Consider the following 23,891-nt stretch of genomic DNA (forward strand, 5'->3'; position numbering starts at 1 on the left):
AAAAACCAATCAGATTCTAGCTATCATTTTGTAGACTGTATTAGATAACTGATAGCTAGAATCTGATTAGTTGCTATAGGCAACATCTCCACTTTTCCTTTTTCAAAAGGTTTGATAAATCTACCCCTAAAATATATATATCAACAAAATATTTCATTTTCTGCCAGAGTTGTTAATAAAATGTGAGTTACTGTTTATTCAAAGGAAAATATTCTCTTTCCTTTGTGAATTCTCTGATGACGAAATAGATATGACTTTTGAACAAAACATTTCCCACATTCAGCACAGGGAAATGATTTATCTACTGTGTGAATTTTCTGATGTTTAAGAAGATCTGAATTGCTGATAAAACATTTATTACATTCAGCACAAGAATACGGTTTCTCTCCTGAATGAATTCTCTGATGTATAGCAAGATATGAATTACTAAGAAAACATTTACCACATTTAGAGCAATATGGTTTCTCTTTGGCGTGAATCTTCTGATGTTTTGCAAGATATGTGTTGCTAGTAAAACATTTCCCACATTCAGTACAAAAATGTGATTTCTTTCCTGTGTGAATTCTCTGATGTTTGACAAGATTGGATTTAATTATAAAAGATTTCCCACATTCAGAGCAAGAATATGGTTTTTCTCCTATATGAATTCTCTGATGTTTATTAAGATGCGCGTTACTGATAAAACATTTATCACATTCAGTGCAAGAATATGGTTTCTCACCTGTATGAATTCTCTGATGTATAATAAGTTCTGATTTAAATCGAAAACAGTTCCCACATTCAGAACACTCAAATGGTTTCCCTTTCGATTGAGTTTTTTGGTCTTTTTTGCAGGTGCTATTAGTATACACAAAAGTATACTGTGTTTGATCTGTGGGCGTGAAAATGTTTGTGTCAGTGATATTTACTTCTTTAGATGAGATTGATTTCTCCTTAATATCAGTAGATGTATATTGTGTATGTTCTGTGGATGTATAAATGTCGATGTCTGTGAGAATTCCTTTGTCACAAGAGGCCGATTTCTCCATAATATGAGTAGATGTACATTGTGTATGATCTGTGGGTGTATAACTGTCAGTGTGTGGGAGATTTTCTTCTTCACATGAGAGTGATTCCTCCATAATACGAGTAGATGTAAACTGTGTATGATCTGTGGGTGTATAAATGTTGGAGTCGATAAGGTTGACTCCTTCACATGAAGTTGATTTCTCTGTAACATTCTCCAGACAACCCATTGTGTTTTGTTCTTCTGTTGATGAGTGTTTTACAGTTTGGATATTCACAACCATACTGTGATCCTCATTATTACAAGAAATAGGGGGTTGGGATCCTTCAGATATTGTTGTATCTTCAGCGAGATCTGTTGGAGAGAAATAGATTGTGGCTAGATAATATAAATACTGGAATAATAAGGAGGAGAAAGTGCTCTTGGGAGTGACATTCCTGCACAGGATAGTGTATAGTCAGTAGCTGCTGCTTCTATAGGCTGAGAGATGGGGAGGTGCAGTCTCAGGGACATAAAGCACCAATACCAGCTCTTCTCTCATGCTTGTCATCTTTCACACATAGCTCAATAACACCCATACACCCGTATATTATTTAATACTGTGAAATAGAACTACAGAGTCTGATTACTAGCGCCACTATATAGTCTATGTCATCATATACCTCTTTTACAATGACAGCTTGACAGTGCCAGAAATTGTCAACCCTCGTTCACTGGATTTGTGGTTGCTGAAATATTCAGAACGTGCTGACATACAGGACGCCTCAGGTCATCTAACCTGCTGCGTTGGGAATCATGACAGCAATGGCCATAACCTCAGCATATGACTTCAATGGTTGTACTGCAAGCTATTTAAAATATGGTCACCTTCACATCACCAACAGTGGAAATGATCTAACAGTAATGTATGTATGTATGTATGTATGCAGTTAATACATGGTATATGTGTTATTCACACAGTATTCTTTACCGCCATGAAGGTACATCGGTAAGCACTGAATCTTCGGATTTCTAGGGGGAACAAACGGTGTTGTAATTTAAACATACTGTACCACATCAAAATGTTGGTCTGTGATAACATTTCTGTCCAGTGCTACCTTACACTAACCTATACCTCCCAACAATTTGGATAGGCAGTGTCAGGATGGGGATGTGGATGTGGCCTTGTAAAGACAGGGGCGTGCAAAGCACTTCTGAAGTGTTAGACTGCCCTGTTCTCTGCTCCAAACCCCTTGTGCCTTCGCCACTGCTCTGCCATAAAGAGCAGCAGTGGACAGAATACCTCCCAACTCTCTCAGCAATCAGGATGGCGGGACAGAGTCCACAAATAGGGACTCTCCCGCCTAAATTGGGATTGTTGAAGTATGCTAATCCTGAACCAATATATGTTTACTTGAGGTAATGCTTAATGTGTGACCAAGTATCAGGATTGTGACTAAAGAGAATCATACTGCACAGATATCCTAGAACTTATTTATAGAAGGCAGAAGTCACAAATAAAGAATTCATGATGTAAAATCGGCACAGACGTATTCCTTAACCTACAAACAGGTGCATTTTTTGTCAGAAGTCAATTAACCTACCAGTATGTTTTTTGGAGTGTGAGAGGAAACCAGAGCAACTGGAAGAAACCCACACAAACATGGCAAGAACATGCAAACTCCACATACATAGGACCCGTGTTGGAATCAAATGCTAACCACTGTGTTGCCCATGTGAGCCAGCAATGTTATTAGATGCAATATGTGCAGCTACTGGGCCAAGTACCTACTGAATGGGGTAAAGAGAGTCCGTGATAGTTATTGTATAACAGGACACAAGTAAAGTACTTTCTGTCAGTGTGACTCCCAGATCTATCATCCTCACATTGAAAACATGTAAAATGTATTTATATAAATAGTTATGAAATTAACTCAGACAAGACTGTGATTATATCTCCTCTTACCCAGTGATGTGAGGGGCCGGTGATTCTCCATCATGACGTCCTTGTACAGATCCTTGTGTCCTTCTAAATACTCCCACTCCTCCATGGAGAAATAGACAGTGACATCCTGACACCTTATAGGAACCTGACACACACAATGATACAGTCATCACCCAGACACATCCCCTGGTGTTACTGTATAATGTCCCATTCCCAGCAGTCACCTCTCCAGTCAGCAGCTGAATGATCTTGTTGGTGAGTTCTAGAATCCTCTGGTCATTGTTTCTCTCATGAATCAGTGAGTGAGGTGGAGGTTCCATGATGGGGCTCTGGGTCCTGCTCAACCCTCCTGACAAACAGCCATTGCTAGGCATCCTTTTTTCAGCAGATGTTTTCTTCACTACTGTGTAATCCTGCGTATTGAGAGAGAAAAACATTACTGAAAACAGTTATTATTTATTTAGTTGAGGTAATTGTCTTGCTCCGTAATTTTCCAAAAACTCCTCATCCCTGCACTCAGGTCCCTGTTTTATTAAAAGATATGACTGATAGTGTGACACTCCCAGAATCCCCTCACCTCTCCAGTCAGCAGGTAGATGATCTCCAGAGTGATATTTAATATCCTCTTAGTCACGCGAGTCCTGTCCTTGTCCATCCTCAGCGAACTCTCTCCTGCAGAGCGATATCACTTTCACTGTGATCCCACGGTCTATTCATCTAAACAAAAGTAATTAAATAAATATATTTGACAAGGATAGATATACAGAACGATTGTTGCTAAATAGAAAGCAAAAAGGAAAAATAACTTCTGATGATGACAGTCACCAGTGTTATTGGCTTGCTTTTGATTGGATGATTGAGGATTCATGTCTCAAACTGATAGTGCTTCATTCTCTGCTCGTGCTGTTACTATATGTGCTATTAGCAGGACTTACTAGCTACTTTCATTAGTAGATCAGAAGGAAGATTGTCCCTGCTGTACTTTACAAGGTTTTTTTTAAATAAACTTAATATCAAATGTGACTTTCTTTGTTATCCCTTCATTTATCCATGGTGTGCTTGGGGGAAAAACATGTCTTTTCCAGCATACAGACAAGTAATGCTGGCGTTTATATCTTATATTGCTATTCTGTCTATGTAAATAAAGCTTGTTGTTGGTTTGTGCTATGTGATCTCCCCCTGAAACAGTTAATCTTTATGTAGATTGTGCAGCCTCAATCCAGAAGCTGCTTTTTGTGTGTATGGTATTTAATATCAGTCTTTTGTAAGCCTGTCTCTAAGGATGAATTTATAGTATAATATAAATATATAATAATATAAAAAATGGAGTTTGGATTTAAAGTGGTCAATGGTTGGACACGGTGTGGGGGTATTCAGTTCAGCACAAAGTGTGTCGTGGGCATTCCGGAGACACTTTGTGGCATATATATTTTTACAGAAATATACGCTAATGTTTCCTCGCACCCCATAGAATTGCGAGGAAAACCGAGCGTAAATTTTACAGTAGTAACAGTAACCTGTGCAGCCGCAATGTTTCTGAGAACAACGCAGATAAATTAATTCACCCCTGTATGTTTAATCACATACATAGATACATTAATTACATAAATAGATTTTAGTATATGGTTCTTAGCTGTTCAGGTTGTATGTGTAATGAATTTCTGGGTTATGTTTTACACACAAAATAAAAATTGTATGGCTGATGAGGCAATTGGATAAAAGTGGAAGTAGAATTTTATATTTGGGACGTGTATTGGGTATATTTCAGGGAATCAGGAGAAATAGAAGCTTGAGAAGTACACCGAGGAGGAAAAGACTGGCTATTCTCCACTAAGTAGTGGTGGAGGGTAAGCAACCTACATAGAAATTAAATTGTTCCAGGGCTAGTTTGACTGAACATGAAGAGGAACAACAAATAGGATTAGAAGGCATAGAGGTAGTACCATTATAATAATCCTAATGTAGATTACATTTTATTTAATGGGACTGTTTTAGACAATAAGTGGTTATGATTTAACCATGGGACACCTTTACTATAATTTGGCATTCATTTTACTATGCAGTGCCTATCTAGTGTCCATTAGAATATCATGATGCCATGATATAATACAGAGCAGGTAAATAATAATTATAGTGAGACTTCTCTGCCTGCTCCTCCCAGCTCTTACTGCTGTTTGGCACAACACTGCACTCATTCACATAGACATTTTAAAAGTATTTGCCTTAGTGAAGTTCCTGGTGGCATAGGTGACAACAGCCTCTGCATGTTCACACTAACCTTACTAAGAATAGCTACTGCATTTTCAAAGTGTTTAGCTTTTGGTTGCATTGTGAATGGGCAGAAACAGTTTTTAAAGGGATCAATGATCCCTGTGACAGCTGCAGTCTTTGGCAGTTCACACGTTAGCCTATGGAAACTATACTGCGTGTAAACACTTCTATAATCTTAGCAACACCAGAAAACAGCTCCACCCAGCCTCACTGAGAAAAAAGAAAAAGAGTGCTGCTACTATCTCTTCTAGTATCCTGTGCTTCATAAAAAAATAATTATGACTATGTTAGGTGTAAGTGACATGACAGCTTACATGCACCTGCTCAGAAATTACTTTTAAACATTGCCAATTATTATAGGATGTTGTTTCAGTGTATATAAGGGGTAATGCAGAGATAATGGAGAAATGTATGATTTCAACATTATTATACAGGTTATCCATGGTGCTGGAACCATTTATGACTGTAAACTGAAAAGTTACTACAAATATGGGGTCCGACTTTGTAGTAAAGTTGGGAGGTATATATAATGAGGAGTAAGCAACACAAATATATACACTGGCAGCTTATAATAAATATAATTACCTGGGTTTACTCTCAATTAAATCAGTAGGGAAGTCTCTTCTCTGCTTTCTACTAATTCTGTCTGAACCGGAAATTAATTAGTAGGAAAAAAAAATCACTTCCTGATTGTGCGTTCCACAATACTTCCTGGTTTTGCGTTCCATCGCACTTTTTGATTGTGCGGTCCACAATGCTTCCTGGTTTTGCGTTCCATCGCACTTCCTGATTGTGGGTTCCACTCTGCATGAAGGGAGCAGTTACATGAAGTGGAGTATATGCATTGTAGCCAGTAAGCTCTTTCCATGCACAATAGTGACCTCTAGCGGTTACTCATGTCATGTTTTTTTCCACTTGATTAGTGTTTGTGTGTATAATGATTTATTATGATTGTAATAAAGATGTTTGTTTGTCACTTATGTGTATAATGTTTCTATTGATTTACATGGGTGTAGGTTACTAGTAGTGTTTGATGTCAGGACAGTCATATATTGATAGCTAAGTTGAAATGTAGTAGACGGATGTTTAGTGTAATGGTACCTGACTCAGTACTACACTAAACAGCTCCATGATTGCAATCTTAGCTAACAGTGTGTCACTCTCATTAATTACCCTGGAAAATAAATGCAATCATACACAAACTCACTGAGACATGTTAATGACTTTTTGGCTGGAAGGTTCCCCCACTTTATGGCCAAACCAATTTTTAGTTTGGGCGTTCCTTAGTGTTGTCAAAAAGAACTACTGGAGTTTTTAGACAATGTAAATAGTATTTTACATTTTTCTGGAGAGACATGGATTTCTTTTGGCTGCATATTGGAATAAATAACTATTTAGTTTTTAAGTCTGTTAGGAAATTTACATTCTGACAAAAAAGGAAAAAAACTGTGACTATATATATATATATATATATATATATATATATATATAGCTATAGTATTGGTTAAAACCTATGTTTTATGCAATATAGGGATTCATCTCTCCTACCCTATTGAGATAGACTTGAAACAACTAAGCTTGGTATATATGGAAACATTGCTACCTGAATACATTTATTTTTGTGTGTTTTAATAAAAATATTTATTAATGAATGGATTCTTTGAATAATTAAATGCTGCCATATAGCATACCTCCCAACATTTGGGAATCCGGTATTGGGACAGGGAGAATGGCCTTGTCACGATGGGGGCAACGCTGTTGGAGGCTGAAGTAACACAGGGCAGATAGGAGACACTGCAGCCTTGCTGGGATCAGGAATTACACAGGCAGACTGGAAATACTTCCTTTTTGCTGTAATTAGTAGTTTCTCTTGTCAGACAACAGTGGATGAACAACAGCCAGCTGGAACAGACAAGGAAATACTAGGGTGTCTCCATAGGGGTTATATAGCAAATCAGGACGAGGAGCATGCAGATTCACCAACTCCTGACAAACGGCCTCTCTACCATTTGGATTGGATGGCACACCGTCATGATACTGAGGTGTTGACAAGGTGCCTGCTCCAACTGGCAGAGAGTGTACCCGGAATTATACACTATAGAAATAAACACATACAAGGAGCACAAGACACTACAAGTACAGACCTTTCTAGCCAAGCCCAGGGGCACCCAGATTCAACCAATCGGATTATAGCTATCATTTATCTAGTACAATCAAGAAAATGATAGCTATAATCTGATTAGTTGCTATCGGTAACACTTCCCCTTTTCCTTTTGTAGAAAGTTTGATTTATTTATCCCTTAAGATGGTTAAATGGTCATAGACATTTATAGGGCTTATGCATGAGCCAGGTTAAACACCCACAGTCACCGGTAAAAGGTTTAACACTCATAGCCAGCCAGGTGGCACCGAATCGCAGTACTTGAGGGTTCTTTAATAACAATGCTCCAATTAAGAACTTTTCTATAAAAACACTGCAGCCAGCTAGACATTTGATTTCATTGTCTGAATTGACCAGACAGATACAAGCTACAACAGATACAATTGCTGATTGGTTGCTATGCTTTTAGTATAAATTTGAGTTTAGGAAATTATCCTCCTTTTTTTTTTAGTTTTGTTCCACTTGAACAGTCTATACCAGGTTGTGCTGTAGATTTGGAAGTCTGGTGTTTATTCTTCAAACTAGGACTGAAGTTCACCGACAAGTCTCCTTTTTAACTATTCTGACCTGGCCAATGCACTGCTGTCATAACACAGTTAGCGTTAGAAGGGAGGGGAGGAGCACACAGCCTGCCTGGGGGGCTACAAATTCCCCGTAGGATAAAATGACTAATGCCAACTTCAGATAAGCTAAGATTTTAAGAGTTTATTTTTAGAAAAGCTTAAAATATTTACTATGGCTATTAGCCGTGTAACCAAGGTTAATTCAATGATCAAAAAAGTAAAGTTGGTGGTTATGGCAAGGTGTGCACAAATAAATTCACTTGTAATACTGTATATATGCTTAAACATCAAACTATCCATTTATGTTTCTGCAAATAATATAGTTCAAAGATAATTCACTTACCTTTTCCCAATGTGAAGGGTCACTCAAAACCTACCCCAAGGCCCTGAGGCAGTTCTTGGGTCAGAGGATGTGACCTGTACTAAGAAACTGATTAATGATGGGGGGTGGGGCATGTTCCCCAGGCCTTACTCTCTCAGGGGGCCCTCAGAGTAGGTGCTCTCGAGGTACCAGTAGGGGTCAATGTGGCCCCTGGTGGATGACCATTCCTCCGAGACCACTACCTTCCTTATGATCCGTTCCTCCTTCCCCTATATGTGGCCATCTCCTATCCCCGACAGATGTCACATGGGACACATAACATGTGACATTCATACCGTCCCATGTGTGCTCGAAGAGAGGCTGAGAGAAAAATCTCTATCACAGCGCAGATGGAACACGGTATGTATGAGGGAATTGAGGGGGTGGTGTCTTCATATGATGTATGAGGGGAGGGGGGTAGACAAATTATTTATTGGTTCAGTGTGGGTGGGGGCTGATTATTTAATGGGTGTTGTTTTATTTGTGGGGTGATTGTTGGGCTACTTAATTTAATAGCGGTGCTATGGCTGGATCACCTATAAATAACCTATTGTAGATATTTATTGTAATTAGAAGTGCTTATATTTTTAAATTGGTATGTGTTTTGTATGGATATGTCTGTACTTCTGAGACAGTATGTCATGTTTTGGTTTTGTAACTTTCTAGAAACAGGTAATTTCATGTTACTTAGACCTTTTCATCGCTGAGTGACCAAAATGTCTGTTGAGCCTGAAAGATAGGAGGAGGTAATTATACTTGCTAGTAGACTCCCTATGCAAGTGATCACATATGAATGTGAGTTTTGCAAGATAAATAGCGTTCAGAACAAGATTAATGTTATATCCTGATGGTAAACATTCAATACAAAACCTCAGACGTAGTGGGGTCACTAGCACCAATGTAAAAATGTGTTAAACCCCTTGAGGGTGATTTATGGGCAGGCTGCATGAAGCACCTGGATTGGTTAGAGGAGCAGGAGGCTGGATTACCTCCCACCAGGGTATCTGTGTAAAGCTGTACAAAAAATGCACTGTTTGACCATCACCATCTGTACTTTCTGGATATCACTAGTACCTCAAACTAGTGTAACTGTCCTTTTCAGTATTTCCTGAGCTAATAAAGATCACTGCTTAAGGAACCTGTTTTGACGCCTACTTACCTGCTGCAATTCCTGTGACCTACAGATTAGACCTGAGGTTTGGACCCTGCTTCTAGTACCGACGCTCTGCCCGGTACCCTGCAGCTCTGGCAAGTGTGAACCATCCATAGCAATCCTGAACTGAAGGCAAGAGGTCAGGGGTACCATCCAAGGTGTACCAGCAATGAGGTACACTAGCAGCTAGAGTTACCAAGAACAACGCGGTTCTAGGCGCCACTAAGGAGTCTAGTGGTGGCAGCAGCAAAAGTCCCTCCTACTGTGGTTAGAAAGGGGACGGTGGCAAGGCAAGCCCAGCATGTCCCTAGCAAGGATGGACAGGGAGGCATAGGAGGTCCATCCTGTCACAGAGAACCTATTAATTTAAGGTGAGGTGATGGGACCTTTAATTTAATGCTAGTGATGTGGGGGCAAATTGCTAAGTGGATGTGGAGCGAATAAGGCCTATTTATTAAATGAGAATATGAATTATTTAATGTTGGAGAGGGTTGTGGGAAATAGTTATATTTATTAAATGTAAATGCTATTAATTTATTGCAGGTGATGTTTGGGGTGGAGGGAGTAGGTTAATTTAATTGGGAAATAATTTAATATTTGGGCTTGTTGGGGGGAAATAGGTATATTTATTAAATGTAAATGTTATTAATTTAATGTCAGAGCTGGTTAGAGAGAAATAGGTCAATTTATCAATCGTAAATACTATTAATTTAATATTTGGGCTATTTACAAGGAGGGAGGCCTAATTATTATACCAGAGGGTAATACTGGCTCTACTGCTACCTTTAGTTAATGGGGAATAATACCTGGCTAAAGGAGGGCCTATTGCCGGAATGCTCAACGGTAAGGAAGTTAATAGATGCCTGATTTGAAGGTATTTGTAAAAGTCACCTTTGGGCAACGAATATAGGTCACTGAGGTGTGAGTAGGAGCAGATCCCATCCGAGTCCATCAAATGTCCTAGGGTCCGAATACCCCTACCAATCCATCCAGAAAGATTCAAGTCTGGTATTTGGTTGGCGATTATTCGTAGAGACACACTCGTCGTGGGACGCAACAGTCCCTCGGTTCTCTGGCACAATCGATCCCACACAGTCAATGTATCTCTGATAAGAGCCGGCAAGGTCTCCACAGGGGGTCTCCACTGGACAGGTATCCATAAAAGATCTGTCAAGGGGAACTCTGGAATAGACGCTACCTCCAGATCTACCCAAGGCTTCACTCCTCCCGGGAGATACCAGTCTCGGATCTGAGATAAAATACAAGCCTCATGATATTTTGTCAAATGAGGAAGGGCCAGTCCCCCTTGCCGTTTCCCCCTAGTCATACGCTGCATAGCAATACGGGGGGGTTTGGACTTCCAGACATATGTTTTCAACAGGGAGGTCAATTTGGCCAGCAGACCCGAGGGAAGGCGAGGCCTAATTATTAAACTTGGGTGCTATTGATTTAAAGTCAGGGTTGGCTGGAGCTTTCTAAAATTTATGTACCTGTCTTTTTTTCCAAATAGGGCCTCCAACATTCCAGGATCCAGCCAAGCAGCAACTGATCTAAAGACACCCGCAGCCACAGGTGATGAAAGTGACAAGAACCGGGAGGAGAGAGCAGCACAGTCCACCAATTGTCTGGTGGAGCAGTCCCGAATTTGTATTGCCCATGTATTTGTCTAAAATGATAGCCATATTAGACCATAGGTGCCCTCTGACTTAAGTGCCCCCAGACTCTTAATCCAGCTCTGCAGGAGGTCATTCATCGCAACTAACAGTAGCACTCGTGCCGGTGGTAGTAGTGTCGCATAGGTCCCACAAAGAGTAAAAGCAAAGGTAAGAGGAGATGATCGTCAATGTGTTTTGTGTCTGTCTACACGTGTGAATCCGTGTGCCAGTCACTGGGACTGTATTAAGGAACATACTTTTTTTTCTATTAAAACTTGTGTATTATAAGGAACAATGAATACCCTACTACTAATAATACTTTGAATTATTATGGATATTACAAGGTCTCATTATTTTATACAGTGACAGAACTCTTCTGTAACTTCTTATTATATCCTTTTGGTTTGCAGTAGTACATAATTATCAATAGTGTCCTTGGGGATGTTTCATTCTAAATCATAGAGGGTAATGTACTGATATTAAGAAAAGCCTATTTAAATATCCAGATATCATTAAAGAAATATTCAATAAAGGCTATAATAAAGATTACATATATACACAGTATGAATATAGACACACGCAGAAGAAACACTGATACATACAAGGAAGGATCATGCTGCCCATATGCCCATTTGTGTAACGTAAAACACACAAATGTATGCCCACAAAAAAACAGTATTCTGACACATGTATGTAGCTCTGGCACATGTATGTAGCTCTGACACTTGCTCCGCCCGGTACTTAGAGGCACAAACAGGGGAGGAAAGGAGGTGCAAACAGTGTAGTAAGGACGCCTTTGTGTAGCTGCCAACTGAGGCAGATACACCTGTCAGTAGTCATAAAACACGCGGGTGCCTGAAAGCTGGTGCAAATATAATGATGGGGACGGTCACCGTCACTACTTGCTAATTAATTACTAATTACTTACTACTAATTGTGGACTGCCCTCTGAAGTGGATAGTGCTTTCTTCATTGATCATGACTTTATTCTATGATTTTGCTGTATTAGAGGTTTTTTTTGTTTTTTTAAATCAAACCTAATATTGAATGGGTTTTTTCAAAACAAATATTAAAAAAAACTTTCTTGTGGTTATGAGCTATTTGCGTGTATCAGGGTGTCTGACCAATGTAAACCTGGTGCAGAAGTGGGGGCATCTTGCAATGTCTCCCAATCGCATATGGGCATAAACACTCTATTTACATGCAGCATTTTAGAGTTTGCTTTTGTTTTCTATTACACATATGGCCCCAACTTGGCATCAGGCCCACTGTGAGGTCACATTCCCTTTAAATTTTGCTTACATACATTATACCCTGCGTTGGCAATTTTGAGATCAGATGCTTCCACTCTATTAAGCAGGATGTGGGAAAGTAAAAGACTTTCCATTTCCAAGTGGTGTTAAAGCTAAACAGACAACAAAGTCGAGCTGCAATGAATACCGCCAATCCCCAAAAGGTACAACCTAAAAACAGAATACACAGTGCTAATTGCCAGTGTCATCCAAAAGGAATAGATGGGATATATCACTATATGTAAAAATTAGTTACCTGTTCATATCAAATCTAAGTATTGGCTTCTTTCACACAGAATCAAAATATTTAATAACTTTAAGACATAACATCAAATATAATTAAATCAATAAAAGTAACAAAATACAAAAATAAATGCAATTTAACACACATGTATTACATATATATCACAATACATCCAAGTTAAACGTCACCATTCCCCTTCAGTTAGATCTAGTAAGATATAGTACAAATGCAGCCTCAAGCATATAATTAGTCTCATTCTGGGAGTGTCAGCTGCTGCAAGCACTCAGTGCTTGTTCAAAATATCCTCAGATCAAATCACATGACCAACTGGCTGGGAAGCCTCCTAGACTCACTTTGTGTTCTATACCACCTAACTGGCAGGTTCCTCATATGTGTATAACAGCGTTACAACGCAGTTTGTATTTAAATGCACAATGATTTATCAGCATCAACATGGGTTAATCCATAACATTAATCCTTGCTTTGACATTGTGCAAATCAGAGTCAAACACAGCTTCACAGGTGATCTCTACTCCCATCTTGTCCATTATAGATTTTAACTTTAGACTTCTTATCTAGTAAATATGATGCACGTTTGGCTTTGTCTACATTGAGTTAAATTGGACCCGCTCTTTCTCTAGTAGATCCCAACTTAACAGAGAATATGTTATACCCACGACTGTTGCTTGGTATCCAACTCTCAAGATCGATTTTGCCTAGATACTCCATGGGACATAGATCCTTTATTGGCCTTTTCAACTTCAGTGGAGATAGGTTCTAATATCTATCAACTATGTCTGAAATAAGCATCTTTGCTATCATTAGCCTTTGCGGCTAGAGTTGCATGACTGGTTCTCATTCAAGTTACAGACCCCTGGGGGACAACCGTGTTATTTTGAAAGGGCACACTAAGACATCTTCGTTTAGGCAGCCCATCATGGAATTTTATCTTATCCAAGATTCTACAAAGCCTAATCTCTGTGTTGTATACTCTCAGCCTACCTTGGCCTCACAGCTCCTCAAGGAAAGAATGTCTCTCAATCGTTTTGAACCTGTTGAAAACATTTCTGGCCTGCGAGATCCTCTACTATCAGGGGCTGGATTGTCACATCTATGAGGTAAGCAGGCATAGATAATAACCAATTCAGGGGCCTGTCACTGCAGGGTGCAGCCACCACCAAAGAGCAGCAAAAGACATACCTTTACCAGCAATTATGTATGCTGCTTGCTGGTCTACAGCTCAGACCTTTGTGAAACATTATTGGAGACCATCTGATTTAAAAAAAGATCCTAGCAACCATCAGATGTGGTAAGTCTTCCAATCAACTACTGCAAGATGCCAAGTCTCCCAAAGACCAAAACATTGATATTATTGTTTTCTTCACTATAACCACTAAGCAAAGCAAGGAACCAAAGAGACCTCAGACCACTTTGCCTAAGAAGACAAAGTGAAGCTTCATCATCAAGGTGAAAAGTTTAATACAGCTGCCAGTTAACACTCCTTATTGTTACAGTGTTGTTGCTTCCAGGAATAATAGTCTTTTCACTAGTCCACCACCATTTTTATTCTTTTAGTTGTGACTGTGGTGTCTTCACCTATCTTGCATTTTTTACCAATTACATATTTGAGGCATTTGTGTTCTTCCCTGCTCAAGGGATTATAGTCTATGTCCCTTCCTTTCTTCCCTGCCTCTAGGAGCGGATTACCATTAGTAAGTTTCCAAAAATCTAACCTGTAGAGCACACCTGCACATAACTGCGGACCTACACATGTATGCCGGCAGTGGAGTGAAATTTAATTTACTTCCTCCCTGCCCCAATCCTATTTACCTAGAATAAACCAAGTTTTCAAACTCGTGTATGTCTGTATATCAACTAATTACAGCCACTGAACCACTGGTGATATAATTGTGTCAATAGAAATTCACAGGGAGACCAAGGAAATATCTTTATCACATTGGGGTTAGAAAAAAGGAATTTCATTTATGACTTTTAGCATGATAGGTTAATTGATTTTTCAATCTAAAACAATTCCCACATTCAGAGCAAGAATACGGTTTTTCACCTGTGTGAATTCTCTGGTGTTCAACAAGGCTAAAATTTCGCCTAAAACATTTCCCACATTCAAAACAAGAATATGGCTTCTCTCCAGTATGAATTCGCATATGCTTACCAAGATCTGATTTACAGATAAAACTATTTCCACATTCAGAACAAGTATATCGTTTCTCTCCAGTGTGTATTCTCTGATGTACAGCCAAGTTTGAGTTATGCATAAAATGTTTCCCACATTCACAGCAAGAATATGGTTTCTCTCCTGTGTGAACCCTCTGATGTTTATCAAGGTCTGCTTTGCAGATAAAACATTTCCCACATTCTGAGCAAGAATAGGGTTTTTCTCCTGTGTGAATTCTCTGATGTACAACAAGACTTGAGCTATGAAGAAAACACTTACCACATTCTGAGCAAGAATATGGTTTATCTCCTATGTGAATTTTCTGATGTACTGTAAGACATGCATTGCTGGTAAAACACTTCCCACATTCTGAGCAAGGATATGGCTTCTCCCCTCTATGAATCCACTGATGTGTTATTAGTGCTGACTTCTGGGTATAACTTTTACCACAAACAGAACATGAATATGGCTTCTCTCCAGTGTGATTTCGCTGATGTGTTATGAGATTCGACTTCTTGTTAAAACATTTCCCACAAACAGAACACGAAAATGGTTTTTCCCCTGTGTGAGTTAGCTGATGTCTTATAAGATTTGACTTCTTGGTAAAAAAATTCTCACACACAGTGCATGAAAAAGGCTTCTCTCCCGTGTGATTCCATTGATGTGTTAGAAGCGCTGTCTTCTGTTTGTAACGTTTACCACAGCTGCAGCAAGAATATGGCTTCTCTCCTGTAAGAATTTTCAGGTGTTTAACTAAATCCAAGTTATCTACAAAACATTTACCACAGACTGAGCAGGAAACAGACTTGTCAATATTTGTGATATTTCCATCTTCATATGAGACTGTGTATTGTGTATGATCTGTGGGTGTATAAATATCAGCGAGTGTGATATTTCCTTCTTCATATGAGACTGATTCCTCCTTAATATGGATAGATGTGTATTGTGTAGGATCTGTGGGTGTATAAATGTCAGTGATATTTTCTTCTTCATACGAGACAGATTCCTCTTTAATTTGAGTACATATATATTGTATATTATCTGTGGGTGTACAAATATCAGTGTTTGGGAGATTTCCTTCTTCACATGAGACAGATTCCTCCTTAAGATGAGTAGATGTGTATTGTGTATGATCTGTGGGTGTATAAATATCAGCGAGTGTGATATTTCCTTCTTCAGATGGGTTGGATTCCTCCTTAATATTACTAGATGTGTATTGTGTATGATCTGTGGGTGTATAAATATCAGAGTTTGGGAGATTTCCTTCATCACATGAGACGGATTCCTTCTTAATATGAGTAGATATATACTGTGTATGATCTGTGGGTGTAATGTGGATATTAGTGAGGTTTCCGTCTTCACATGAAAATGGTTTCTCAGTAACGTTCTCCAGACAGTTGATTGTGTTTTGTTCATTTGTTGATGAGTATTTTGCAGTCTGGATATTTATAACAAAACTGTGATCTTGCATAGAAGAAATAGTGGTGTGGGGTCCTCCAGGTGTACTTCTGGCTTGAGAGAAGTCTGCTGGAAAGAAACACATTATGGTTACAGTATAATAAGACAACATGTATCATTCCTTGGTGTCTGCTCCATGCTTGTCATGTGTTTGTATTTATAACTGTTATTTAGTAGTTGAATCAATCCAACACAATTATAAATCCTCCAAACTTGCTGGTATCACTTACTGACATTAGTTTGCTACAAGAAATGACAAAAGAATGGATGATAACAACAACAATATTGTCTTGGGAAAATCTACTGCTTAAAAAAAATCCCTAGTAGATCAATTAACCATTTGTGACAAAAGCTATTTAATTGGTAATTCACATTTAATAGTGAGATTATACTTATATACACTATATGGACAAAAGTATTTGGCCACACCTGTTGATTATTGAATTAAGGTGTTACAATCAGACCCATTGCCAGAGGTGTATATAATCAAGCACCTAGCCATGCAGTCTGCATTTGTAAACATTTGTGATATATAATGGGTCGTTCTGAAGAGCTCAGTGGCTATAAGCGTGGTACTGTGATAGGATGCCACCACCTTTGCAATAAGACGGTTCATGAAATTTCATCCCTGCTGGAGATTCCACGGTCAACTGTAAGTGATATTATTAGAAAGTGGATATGTTTAGGAACAACAGCAATGAAGCGGAAGACCATGTAAAATCACAGAGCGGGGTCATGGACTGCTAAGGTATATGGTGCATAAAAGTTGCTAACGCTCTGCTGATTCCATAGCTGAAGAGTTCTGAACTTACACTGGCATTAATGTAAGCACAAAAACTGTGCAGCGGGAGCTTAATGGAATGGGTTTCCATGACTGAGCAGTTGCATGCAAGCCTCACATCACCAAGACCAATGCCAAGGGTCAGATGGAGTGGCGTAAAACACGCCGACACTGGACTGTGGAGCAGTGGAAACATTTTCAATGGAGTAACGAATCATGTTTCTCTGTTTGGCAGTCAAATGGGAGAGTCTGGTTTTGGCAGATGCCGGGAGAGCGTTACCTGCCTGACTGCATTATGCCAACTGTGAAGTTTGGTGGAGGAGGGATAATGGTATGGGGCTGTTTTTCTGGGTTTGGGCTAGGCCCCTTATCTCCAGTGAAGGGTAACCTTAATGTTTCAGCATACCAAGTAATTTTAGACAATGCTATGCTTCCAACTTTGTGGCAACAGTTTGAGGAAGGCTCTTTTGTATTCCAACATGACTGTGCCCCAGTGCACACAGCAAGGACTACAAAGACACAGTTTGATGAGTTCGGAGTGGAAGAACTTGACTGGCCCGCACAGAGTCCTGACCTCAACCCTATCGAACACTTTTGGGATAAACTGGAACGGAGATTGAGAGCCAGGCCTTCTCGTCCAGCATCAGTGCCTGACCTCATAAATGATCTTCAGAATGAATGGGCACAAATTCCCACAGAAACACTCGAGCATCTTGTGAAAAGCCTTCCAAGAAGAGTGGAAGCAGTTATCGCTGCAAAAGGGGGACCAGCTCTATATTAAAGTATATGTATTTGAATACAACATCATTACAGTCCCTGTTGGTATAAAGGTCAAGCATCCGAATACTTTTGTCGATATTGTGTATGTGGAGTTTGTATGTTCTACCCGTGTTTGCGTGGGTTTCCTCTGGGTGCTCCAGTTTCCTCCCACACTCCAAAAACATACTGGTAGGTTAATTGGCTGCTGACAAAGTTAACCCTACTCTTTCTGTCTATGGAACTGTAGACTGAAATCTCCAATGGCGCAGGGACTGATGTGAATGACAAATATACTCTGCACATTGCTGCAGAATTGGTAGCGCTATATAATAAGATGATGAGGATGATGAGTGAGAATAATAAACATTATAGATTACGCTTATCAATAAGCTATAGCTCCAATGCCATTATCCACAGGTGCAGAAAAGGCTTCTGATTGGTTGAATTGGTCTTTTATATTCCAGGTAATGCAGCACATGGAATTTCTCAATATATATCTAGAATATGTTAAAGTACTCTAATCATATCCCATAGCAAGGATGAAAGTTAATGGCATACTTTCATACAAATTTCTTTTGACTAATTAATTGAATGCAACAAGGCTACCAGTTATCGGGTTTGCTCTTTATGATAACCGTGGAAGTTTTGGTGCATGCCATTGGTTGTAGGGAACATAAACTTGCACTTTTTGCTGACCATACCTTGATTAGCCTTTCAAATCCAGTGCAATTCCTTCCTCGGAAATTACAAGAATTGGAAAACATTGACAATGTATCCTTTTTTAAGATGAATTTGGCTACACTACATACCTTACAACTGAAATATCCCTTTCATTGATCTTCATCTAATATGGTAATGGAAACCTAATTCTTGGGGACCAAATTGACTCCTTGTACTCCATTGCTTTTCCAAACTAGCTATCCCTCTATGCTGACGAAACTGATCTCTGTAATTAGGACAATCTTTCTATATCATGGATTGTTAGAATAAACCTAAAAAAATATCCCCTCTCTCAAAGATACTTTACTTATGTCAAACACTCCCAATTGGTGTCCATAAATACTGCCTCAGCTTATGTCATCTTTTATATGGAGGAAACGACATCCAAGACAAAAATGTTGACTGTTAGAGATGGACCAATCCGAGAAACTTCAGATAGATGTAGCAAATTCTAGATTCGGAGATAAACATTAGGTAAATTACCATGGATTCCTACAATGTATAGGCCCAATCTGGCTAGAGATCATCCTACTATTGCCTCAGTACTGCAGATATGACTCAATCCAGATCTCTATCTGATATTGGTCTTCTCTAAAGACTTTATGTAGGAATTCTCAATTCTTAACTAGTACCGAACCACAGTTCATCTCTAACTGGAATCTTGGAAGAAGGGTCAGAATACACCATTGACTTGAAGAAGACTCCTTTATCCCATTTAAATTACATAGAGATAAATGCAATTTACCACAATTGGATTAGAATTATGTTTTATGTATATTTATATAACGTATACAACTTCAAAAGAAGATTAAAACCTTTACAAAAGTTTTTTATTTACTCCTCTATTAGGAAGCTAACAGTTTCCAGCACATATAAAAACACTAATAGTTGATCTAGTGACCTCCCATCACACATTATCAAATGGGAAAATGAGCGGAGACCTTCTCTAGAATTAAAGGACTGGTGTCATATTATTAATAAGATTCCTAATTAATCTAGGTGTGTCCTATCATTAGAGACTAATTATAAAATATAGTATTGCTGGTACATAATCTCTAGTCAAACAGCATTTCACAAATGTTTGTTCTCCAAAGCTCCGCAGGCACATATGTTACACAAGTTAACCCGTGCATGATACTCATGCATTCTAGTCAAATCAAGCTACTTAAGGTCTTAAAAAGGTTCTTGTCATGCATTTGGGCCTAGCCCAGGCCTCCTCAGGGGAAGAGCGTTACTTCCCGACGCAAGCGCCCTTTTTAATGGTGTCCATGAGGTAAAATTACCTCACGAAAATGAGTTTGACCCCTCAACTCGTAAATTTAGCCTTTACTACCACTCCCATGGGGGGGAAGGGGGGATGATGGAAGTTAACTGACTTCACTATTCTAATTTTTTTGTCAAATAATGTCAGTATACCAAATTTCAGGTCAATTGGATGAGCCCTTTCTGAGAAAATAGGTTTTTACTTTTATATATTAGATAATGCTAAGAATTTAGTAGGTCAGTGTATAACTCCGCCCAGCAGGTGGCGCTGCAGCTTGTTTTTTTTTTTTCACACACAGACTAACACACGCCGCTAGGCTTTTATATTATAGATAATTGTATTACCCACATATTAGATCATACACTCAGTAGCCACTTTATTAGGTACACCTTTCTAGCACTGGGTAGAACCCCCTCTGCCCCCTGATCAGCCTGGATTCTTTGTGTCATGGATACAACAAGGTGCTAGGAACATTCCTTAGAGATGCTGGTTTGTATTGGCAGCTGATTTAGAGTCAGAGTGGATATTCAGGATGATCATGGAAGTCACCATTGTAAATTCTAATAGGGTGGATAAGTTCTAAGATCCATAGGTGTTAGGGCTAGCGGCAAATGTCATAAACTTGTAGAACAGGCAGAAGAGGTCTTCACCTATAGCAGCCGCCTTTCCCGTAGAGCTGAACACACTCACAGGTACTCAGATGCCCCCAGGTCTTAAACTCAGAGTAGTACAAGTTTATGGATTTCCACAGCGCAGGTGAGGGCCTGATGGCAGGAGATAGCGAAGTCCAAGACAGACCAAGGTCAAAGGGCAAGGGTAGGCAGAGGAGTGAGGTCCAGGCTGAGGTCAGGGCCTGCAGCAAAACAGACTATCCAGGGAACAGGCAGAGGTCAGGGTCACGAGCAATCAAACAGGGTCCAATTTGCAAGCCAAAGGTCATACACAGAAGAGTCAATCCAAAACAATACAGGAGCAGAATATGGAGCAGGTCAGCAGCCAGGAACTGAAGCTATAACCTGCAGGGAGGCCAAGCCCTCCCTGCCTTAAATACCTGCAAGAGCCAATAGAGACTGAGGAACACAGGAGGGTAATCACCTCCAGCAGTAGGCTAATTATTCCAAGATTGCACACGCTCCCGGCTGCCCGGTGGTATGTGCAGAGCGTCCCGGGCCGTCGCCATGGTGACGGCCCGGGACGAAGACCGGAAGGAATGCCCTGGTCGTTATGACGATGGCCGGGACACGTCTGAGGGGCCTCGTAACAATAGGGACCGTGGATTACATATTTGGACAATGCAGAAAGCCAGGGAATTAAACATGATTACTAAGACTATTGGAGCAGCATTGGTGATTAGATGTTTGGCAAGCTATGTGTCCTACCCTTGCACATTTGACATGGGTGTGCCTTTACCTTACAGGAACCACTTTACTTACATTTTCTTTTTTGTATGCCCCCATTCCATTTTATTTGTACTGTATCCTATCTTCCTCAGCCTTGACTTTTTTTTTTTGTCAAAAATTGCTAAGCTAGGCAGGCATCATTTAAAGAATTCACTGAAACCTATCACCAGATTCTGAAAGATCACGTACCACTGCAAGGCTGGGATTTTCAACAGTTAGGCAAGGACATACAAACATTTGGAATACAAGCAAACAGGTCTGTGATTAAACCACCTCTTACCCAGTGATGTGAGGGGCCGGAGATTTTCCATCATGACGTCCTTGTACAGATCCTTGTGTCCTTCTAAATACTCCCACTCCTCCATGGAGAAATAGACAGTGACATCCTGACACCTTATAGGAACCTGACACACACAATGATACAGTCATCACCCAGACACATCCCCTGGTGTTACTGTATAATGTCCCATTCCCAGCAATGCTCACCTCTCCAGTCAGAGGCTGAATGATCTATGTAGTGATATATAGATCACTTTCATGTGACCTCTGGTGGCAGTCCTCACAGCCTGATTCTCTGGGAATAACATATTAATAAACATATGGATTACATCGGCATTAATATGACAATACCACTACCCATTATTCCCTATCCACAGAGCAATTTGATGGCCTTCTTCCAAGTTTAGTAAGATTAACGGTACAAGGGACATAAAGTGATAGTGAAATTATTTAAAGTTTTTTATATCGGAACTTAAATCCAACTAGCATCACTGACGCTGAAAAATATAATTATTAATCTGCTTATACCTATGGCTGGAGGACTTTATATAGCACATCCACAGCTCATTTAATACAAATATAACAATGTCTCAGACCAGCACAAACTAGCATATCCAATATTCCCTTCCCCACTACATGATACCAGAGCCCAGTACATCTGACTATACAGAGTCTGGTCATATCACAAAACTATAAGTATCCAAAACCACACATTATATGATCCCAGAGCCTCATACCTCTGGCTGTACACTGATCACATGACCACAGAGACTCCTCCGTATAATGTATATTCAGTATCAGCTCCTCCTGTATAATGTGTCATCATTGTTTACCTGCAATCACTATCAATGGGGAAATGTATCCTTCACTGTGATGGAAACAGTAAGCTGCGTCTAACTTCCGGTCTGTAATTCTTAGGCATTCCGGGTTGTGCGTTCCACTGTCCGGATTGTGCTCTCTTTCTTCTTCCCCCTGCGATCCCAGTACTACAGTTCCGCTCACTCAGAACACACGTGTTGCTGATCTAATACCTATAATGTGCTCTGTACAGAGAGGATCACATTGAGAGCTGTGGTCCACTGTCTGTGTAATGCAAGTCTTATAAACCTCAGTTCCCGTGCAGTAAACACAACACGAGCACTAAGATTTACCCTGGTATGTCTATGACTGGTTAGATACCTACAATCATGGGGGTAAAAGGAGTATTTGCTGCTGATGTAATTGGCATTAACACCAAGTAATCATATATAATTATTATTTTATATACAGTTTTAAAAAAGCAAGCATTGGCTTGTTGCATTATATCAAATTATTTGCATACTTCCAACCCTATTATTATTATCATAAACATTTACTTCTATAGCTATTGCACTGTGTGATAATATTCTGTTTATCCTTTTTCCACTTATTTTCTAATGACATTATCCAAACATATCACGTAGCGGCTGGAAAATAGCAAAAGCAGTCCATGGTTACACTGCAAAATACCCATAGATGAAAACTTATGCTCTTGTAATTTCAGCTGTGTATTATACTTGCCAAACATCAAGTTTGAGACTGCTACTATTGTTCAGCTCTATCTATATCACGCCAACATATTAACCAATGCTTTAGAGCTGGGTCCGGCAACCTTTTCCCAGAGTAAAATCTAGTCAAGCCCAGATGTGCCAGTTGTACAATATATACACATATATATATATATATATATACATATACATATATATATATATATATATATATATATATATATATATATATATATATCTATATATCTTTGGAGGGATTTTGCACAATATTGAGATATGACAGAGAGATGAAAAGAGACGCAGTGATATAGATATTTTGCACAACACTTCAGGTCAATATAAAGTTTTAAACTGTCACCCATTATGTCAAGTACAATATATTTTGGCAGAGAACTTGTGTTGTCAGATAAGTTTAGCCACATAAATAGGAGTTGAAAAGCCATCTTAGTAAGACATGAGATCATAGCTGCCTACTCTCCTGGAATGTCCGAGAGACTCCTGAATTTCTGGGAGTCCTCCCGGACTCCTGGGAGAGCAGGGCAACCTCCCGGATCATGGCCGTTCGGTAAATTAAAAGAAGGGATGGGGGCTTAATTGCGCGATTCAAGTGTCATCGCGAGCCCGCCCCCTGTTGGTATAGGCCGAAAATGGTGATGACATGTTCGGGGGCCAATGACGCAATTATCTGAGCCCCACCCCACATGCACACCTGCCCCCCGGACCGCCCGGAAGGCAGTGGCGAATCCAGGGGGGGGGGGGGGCGATCGGGGCGATTGCCCCCCCCCCTAGCAGGGGCTTGCTGCCGGCGGCTGCACACTGTGCAGGTAAGTTTGGCAGTGATAATATGCTGCCCGGCTGCTCTGATTGTGTTTTAAACACAATCAGAGCAGCGGGACAG

At 39.7% G+C, this 23,891-nt stretch overlaps 2 protein-coding genes across 2 annotated transcripts in view; both read right to left on the minus strand.

Moving 5' to 3' along the window:
- LOC142095450 (uncharacterized) overlaps positions 1-22,396 on the minus strand; it is a 45,258-nt gene extending 22,862 nt beyond the window's left edge. Inside the window, exons 1-8 of the mRNA XM_075178395.1 lie at positions 22,301-22,396; positions 21,675-21,762; positions 21,469-21,592; positions 14,621-16,333; positions 10,421-10,583; positions 6,303-6,375; positions 2,952-3,090; positions 197-1,360 (exon numbers count right to left, since the gene is read on the minus strand). Of these exons, the coding sequence (XP_075034496.1) occupies positions 197-1,360; positions 2,952-3,090; positions 6,303-6,375; positions 10,421-10,583; positions 14,621-16,333; positions 21,469-21,553 (3,337 nt within the window). The 5' untranslated portion in view covers positions 21,554-21,592; positions 21,675-21,762; positions 22,301-22,396. The remainder of the gene's footprint in view (positions 1-196; positions 1,361-2,951; positions 3,091-6,302; positions 6,376-10,420; positions 10,584-14,620; positions 16,334-21,468; positions 21,593-21,674; positions 21,763-22,300) is intronic.
- LOC142160027 (uncharacterized) overlaps positions 1-23,891 on the minus strand; it is a 334,423-nt gene that overhangs the window by 97,115 nt on the left and 213,417 nt on the right. The gene's annotated exons all lie outside the window — the stretch shown is intronic.

Source organism: Mixophyes fleayi, chromosome 6 (genome assembly GCF_038048845.1).
Source record: "Mixophyes fleayi isolate aMixFle1 chromosome 6, aMixFle1.hap1, whole genome shotgun sequence".
Taxonomy (NCBI): Eukaryota; Metazoa; Chordata; class Amphibia; order Anura; family Limnodynastidae; genus Mixophyes; species Mixophyes fleayi.